The 6,321-nt window shown below is 41.0% G+C and overlaps 1 protein-coding gene across 2 annotated transcripts; it reads right to left on the bottom strand.

Annotated features, from left to right (window-relative positions):
* Positions 1-6,101, bottom strand: LOC139422247 (matrix Gla protein-like). Of its 2 annotated transcripts, none has more exons than XM_071173423.1 (5): positions 5,844-6,101; positions 3,190-3,281; positions 3,058-3,087; positions 2,718-2,820; positions 1-543 (listed from the first exon to the last, which is right to left on the bottom strand). In XM_071173423.1, the coding sequence occupies exons 2-5, from the start codon at positions 3,248-3,250 to the stop codon at positions 393-395; spliced, it is 345 nt and encodes a 114-aa protein (XP_071029524.1). In that variant the 5' UTR covers positions 3,251-3,281; positions 5,844-6,101; the 3' UTR covers positions 1-392. The 2 variants fall into 2 exon arrangements, with proteins under 2 accessions (XP_071029524.1, XP_071029525.1); XM_071173424.1 differs by having other exon boundaries at positions 157-543; positions 3,190-3,284; positions 5,844-5,905.
* Positions 6,102-6,321: the final 220 nt, after the last annotated feature.

The following is a 6,321-nucleotide window of genomic DNA, read 5'->3' as shown; positions in this document are numbered from 1 at the left end:
TCTTCAAAAACACTTTTTAATACATATAAATACATATGGTTTAGACAGAGACTGTTGTCTTAGTGTGGATGGAAAAAGGGAACAATGGAGTTGGGTGTGAAGCTAATCTTCACAAACACAGATTTCTGAAAGCAGTTCTTCTTTGAGGGTGTGGTGATTGTGAGTAGGCTATAAAGTTATACAATAAATGGAGCTTGAATTATATAAATGCGCAAGATTATTGGATCACTGTATACGTAATTGATTTACTGATATGTTTTCATATATTTGTCACATCTCTTTTACTGTTACATCACCGAACCAATATCCTGTTACGTAATGTCAGAGTGTGTTGAATGAGCGTACAGTAAATCAATAGCAGGAATAATTGCTATGATAAGATGGACAGGGACTCAGAATCCACGGGTCCCCGTTGTGCCTGGATTCCTGGCTCCAAAATATCTCTGATAGGCCAGCTGGTAACCATAGTGATGGGCAAAGAAGCGACAGGGAGAGTAGTCTTCACATGTCTCTGTGCGCCTCTCCGCTGGAGACTTCATTGTTCTGAAACACAGACACAAGTCAACTACAATCACAGTCAACCATTATGAAACACAGATAAACAAAGAACACAGAGGCCTACAGTGCCTTCAGAAAGTATTCATATTCCTTGACTTTTTACACATTTTGTTGTGTTACAGACAGAATTGTAAATTTTTTATAAAAACATGTTTTTAGAAATGTTAGCAAATGTATTGATATTTAAATACAAAAATAACCATTTACATAAGCATTCACACCCTTGAGCCAATATATGTTAGAATCAGCTTTGGCAGCGATTACAGCCGTGAGTCTTTCTGGGTAAGTCTCTAACATGCTGACCAGATCGGACACGTCGTGCGCGAGCGTCGCAAAATAAATGTAGAAATCCATGTTATTCAATTATTGCACCCACACTGCTCGCTCGCGCCAACAAGCGTCTGCGTTACCAAGGGCTAAAATAGAAGTCATTCCTATTTCTGGCGCAGATCGCGCTGAAAGTTCTGCCTCTCCTATCTCCTCATTGGTTTATAGAAGCAGGTACCCACGTGCCATCTCCTCATTGGTTATACCCACGTGGGTGATTGAAAGACTAACTGTTTTGCCGGTAGTCGTGGTAATACTATGAACGTTTAGATGCAATCACCATATAAGTTCAACGATGAAAAAGCCTGGAAGCAGGAGAGATGACTAGAAACGATTCATGTGTGGATTAATTTGTCAGAGTAGAGGACCTTGTGCAGTTCAGGTAAAATAACAACTCAATGTTTATATCCCAGGACAAATTAGCTAGCAACAGCAAGCTAGCTAAATAGTACAAATTAGCTAGCAAGTGCAAGCTAACTAGCTAAATTGCCATACATGTTTAATGCTTTTCAACCTGTCCCCAAATTAATGTAATTGTTTCAGAGTTTGTTTTGATATTTTAACCTGCGTGTCGTGATCGCGTTTGGTGTAGGGGGACAAAATAAATGTATTCACAATAGCGCATGATGGCGCACACGCACAGCCTGTTTGAGTTCCGTGTAAGAGCTTTGCACACCTGGATTGTACAATATTTGACCATTATTCTTTTCAAAATTCTTCAAGCTCTGTCAAAAGAGTTATTGATCATTGCTAGACAACCATTTTCAAGTCTGGCCATAGATTTTCCAGCAGATTTAAGACAAAACTGTAACTCGGTCACTCAGGAACATTCACTGTCTTCTTGGTAAGCAACTCGCGTGTAGATTTGGCCTTGTGTTTTAGGTTATTGTCCTGCTGAAAGGTGAATTAATCTCTCAGTGTCTGGTGGAAAGCAGACTGAACCAGGTTTTCCTCTAGGATTTTTTTTCCTGTACTTAGCTCCATTCCTTAAATGTTTTATCCTGAAAAACTCCCCACTCCTTAATGATTACATGCATACCCATAACATGATGCAGCCACCACTATACTTGAAAATACAGAGAGTGGTACTCAGTAATGTGTTGTATTGGATTTGCCCCCAAAATAACACTATGTATTCATGACAAACAGTTAATTGCTTTGTTTTGCAGTTTTACTTTAGTGCCTTGCAAACAGGATGCATGTTGTGGAATATTTGTGTTCTGTACAGACTTCCTTCTTTTCGCTTTGTCAATTAGGTTAGTATTGTGGAGTAACTACAATGTTGTTGATCCATCCTCAGTTTCTCCTATCACAGCCATTAAACCCTGTAACTGTTTTAAAGTTACCATTGGCCTAATGGTGAAATCCTTGAGCGGTTTCCTTCCTCTCCGGCAACTGAGTTAGGAAGGACGCCTGTATCTTTTGTGGTGACTGGGTTTATTGATACACCATCCAAAGTGTAATTAATAACTTCACCATGCTCAAAGGGATATTGAATGTGTAATTTAAAAAAAACAAAAAAAACTACCAATAGGTGCCCTTCTTTGTGAGGCATTGGAAAACCTCCCTGATCTTTGTGGTTTAATCTGTGTTTGAAATTCCCTGCTCGACTGAGGGACCTTACAGATAATTGTATGTGTGAGGTGAGGAGATGAGGTAGTCATTCAAAAATCATGTTAAAACCTATTATCGTACACAGAGTGAGTCCATGAAACTTATTATGTGGCTTTTCTTAGCACATTTTTACTCCTAAACTTATTTAGGCTTAACATAACAAGGGGTTGAATAGTTATTGATTCAGCTTTGACATTATGGGGTATTGTGTGTGGTACCTCCTGTAAGTGCTGCCTCTTGATGGAGAGTTGTAGGCACTTCCCCTCTGTGGACTCTGTGGGTTGATGAATGAGTTTGCTCGGTATGGACTGACAAACACATCTGGAATGTAATGGAATTAAATAAAAACATTTTATTAGAAGAAATTACCCCCATCTCAACAGGGGCGGGCATACAGATTTCAGTGGCAAAATCATATTGAATTCACTAAATGGCCTAGTTGGTCTGGAATTCTAAATCAGATGAAATAATATTAATAAATGTACAAATATAGTGTTTTTATAATACATCAAATGTGTGGGAATGTTTTACTGCCATAAGAATCTGAAGGTCGATCACCTTCAAAGGATTCTGTGCTTTCTTGAGAATCTGTGGAAAAGAAGGGAAAGTTATCCGTGACTTATCACTGTAGATCACCAGGTTTACTAAAAAGATTCTGAATTGACGTAGCGTTGATTTGTAGAAATGTACCGTAGCAGACGCAGAGAGAGATGGTGACACACAGGGCCACACACTGGAGGAGAGTCCTCATCCTCAATCTGGCTGTCTGTCGGTCTCTTGGTCTGCTGGAGAGAAGACCGATGTTAAAATGTGTCATAATACCACCACCACGAGAGAAAGAAGGCATGGAGGGAGTGCATGACGTTACTGTACGTTAGGGACTGTGACTGAGCTATAAAACGCGTGAACTGGCGGTAAAGATTCTACATGGGTCTGTATGTGGGTTCATGTACATGTTAACGCAGCCATAAATCCATTGACTACACACTATTTCTCAATGTCAACAAAAATAATCATATCTAGGCCTATACATTTATGTATTTCCAGAGTAGAGGGCAAACAAACATATTCCCAAAACCAATGTTATTTTTGTATGAATGGATTTTAGAGTCCCTTGTGATGTACAGACAGGAAGTACAGACAGAGTTTCTATGGGCATACAGTGCTGTGAAAAAGTATTTACCCCCTTTCTCATTTTCTCTAGTATTTCTGATACTGAATGTTATCAGATCTTCAACCAAAACCTAATATTAGATAAAGGCAACCTGAGTGAACAAATAACAAAACAGTTACATACTTATTTAATTTATTTCATAAATAAAGTTATGCAACACCCAATGCCCCTGTGTAAAAAAGTAATTGCCCCCATACACTGAACAACTGGTTGTGCCACTTTGAGCTGCAATGACTCCCACCGAATGCTTCCTGTAGTTGTTGATCAGTCTCTCACATCGCAGTGGAGGAATTTTGGCCCACTCTTCCATGCAGAACTGCTTTAACTCAGCAACATTAATGGGTTTTCAAGCATAAACTGCTCGTTTTAAGTCCTGCCACAACATCTCAATTGGAATTAGGTCTGGACTTTGACTTGGCCATTCCAAAACTTCAAATTCGTTGCTTTTTAGCCATTTTCATGTAGACTTGATTGTGTGTTTTGGATCAGTGTCTTGCTGCATGACCCAGCTGTGCTTCAGCTTCAGCTCACAGACGGATGGCCTGACATTCTCCTGTAGAATTCTCTGATACAGAGCAGAATTTATAGTTCCTTCTATTAAGGCAAGTCGTCCAGGTCCTGAGGCAGCAAAGCATCCCTGAACCAGCACACTACCACCACCATGCTTGACCGTTGGTATGAGGTTCTTACTGTGGAATGCAGTGTTTGGTTTTCGCCAGGCAAAATGGCACCCATGTCGTCCAAAAAGTTATACATTTGACTCATCTGTCCATAGAACATTCTTCCAAGATTCTTGATGATCATCCAGGTGCTTCCAGGTGTTTTTTTGGAAAACCTGAGTCAACATTTTGGATGGGTCCCCTCTGTTGAAGATCTGAAACGAGGACTTGAAACGAGCAGTTCATGCTTGAAAACCATTTTATTAGAATTGAAGCCCTGTTTAAGCCGGGGGGTTCTAAGCTAATTTATGAATTGTTTTAAGATGACCATACCAAGGATGAGAAAAACAGTCATAGTGCTGGCAGCAATGGAGCAGTGACACACACACACACACACCTAATCTTAACCAAAAAACCTAACCTTAACCCTAAACCTAATCCTAGCTCCTAACCCTAAAACTAACCCTAGCTCCTAACCCTAAATCTAAACCTAATTCTAAACCTATCACTAATTTTAACCTTAACCCTAAACCCCCTAGAAATAGCATTTGACCGTGTGGGGACCAACAAAATGTCTCCAGTTGGTCAAATGTTCGTTAGTTTACTATTCTTGTGGGGACTTCTGGTCTCCACAAGTATAGTTAAACACGTCCACACACACACACACACACACACACACACACACACACACACACACACACACACACACACACACACACACACACACACACACACACACACACACACACACACACACACAGTGACCTTGCCACGTTTTTGACACCTGTACAAATAGTCAACAAGACCCCAACCTTGCGAACAAAAACCCCCACATTCACCCACATCCATGTGCCCCATGGCAGACCCTCTCTGTCGCCTCCTGTGTTTACAGGGTAGGATGACAACCTGGTACAACGCCCCTCCTTTACATACCCAATGGCACATGTCACCCCCCAGGCATGGGGCACAGCTGGCCCACAGGGAGGGAGCTCACAGACCTTACAGGCAAAAGGGTTACGAGGATATCAATGAGTGTGTGTGTGTGTGTGTTAGTGAGGTGCTGACAGCATCGTCTGCAGCCTTTTATGCGCGTATGAAGCCTGACGAACACACAGCAGGCCCTGAGACCCCCCCCAGGCCAGAATGTGCTCACCTCACTGGAAAAAAAACTTTACCATGCAGGATGCTACTAACCCACAGAACTGCACCACCAGGCTAATGACCCCTATTCACTCAGCACTCAGTAGCACATCAAATAAACTGAAGGCTGTACCCATGCATCTCACTGTATCACTATTTTTAATGGATCAAAGTCTGTATGTTTTGTTATTTACAGTTAATTTTAGGCTGCAAAAAGTGACAGCCAATATTTACACCTAAACATTAACCTCCTTTATGGGATTTGATCTCTGTTGGAGTTAAATCAAAGTTACCAATATCAAATGTATATCTTGTTTTTAATATATTGTGGATAGTATATTGTTATGTAGCTATGAGATAGTTGTACTTACCCTAAGAAGATAGTTATGGTGTCAACTCTCTGGTAAAGTCTCTTTCAGAATCCCTCTCTCTCTCTCTGGGGATATTTCTTTATTCTGTTTAGCAAGGCTTTTATACTTTTATACCTCTTCTCCCCCCACCCGTCTGTTTCCCCCTACTCCCTCTTTCTCAGCCTTCCCTCTCTCTTTCTCCTCCCTTCTTCTTTCTATCAGCCCATTCCACCTCCTCAATCAGGCCACACTTAACTCTCTCTCTTCTATAAACATACTCACACGTTCGCTGCAAAACAGATTATGGAAAGGTGGAGTGGAATGAAGCAAAACAGACAGGGTGTAAACAGAGAACGAGAGAGGGATGGAGGAGAGGAATAGAGAGGGAGGCCAGTAGCGGAGTTACCTGCTCCATCACAGCTACCTGACAATATTTACTGCTGTTTACCAACATGACAGCATGGTATGAAAAGAGCAAGTAGCATACGAACTCCACACG

The sequence above is a fragment of the Oncorhynchus clarkii genome, chromosome 12, assembly GCF_045791955.1.
Source record: "Oncorhynchus clarkii lewisi isolate Uvic-CL-2024 chromosome 12, UVic_Ocla_1.0, whole genome shotgun sequence".
Classification (NCBI taxonomy): Eukaryota; Metazoa; Chordata; class Actinopteri; order Salmoniformes; family Salmonidae; genus Oncorhynchus; species Oncorhynchus clarkii.
Note: the sequence above shows the minus strand (reverse complement) of the source record. Positions and strands in the feature narration are given on the sequence as shown.

Bases quoted from the DNA above. Each gene is read 5' to 3' on its own strand.
- LOC139422247 (XM_071173423.1), bottom strand. From the start codon at position 3,250: ATGAGGACTCTCCTCCAGTGTGTGGCCCTGTGTGTCACCATCTCTCTC. The intron at 3,088-3,189 runs GTACATTTCTAC...TCTTTTCCACAG, and splicing joins CTCTCTCTGCGTCTGCTACG to ATTCTCAAGAAAGCACAGAA. The intron at 2,821-3,057 runs GTGATCGACCTT...ATTACATTCCAG, and splicing joins AAGCACAGAATCCTTTGAAG to ATGTGTTTGTCAGTCCATAC.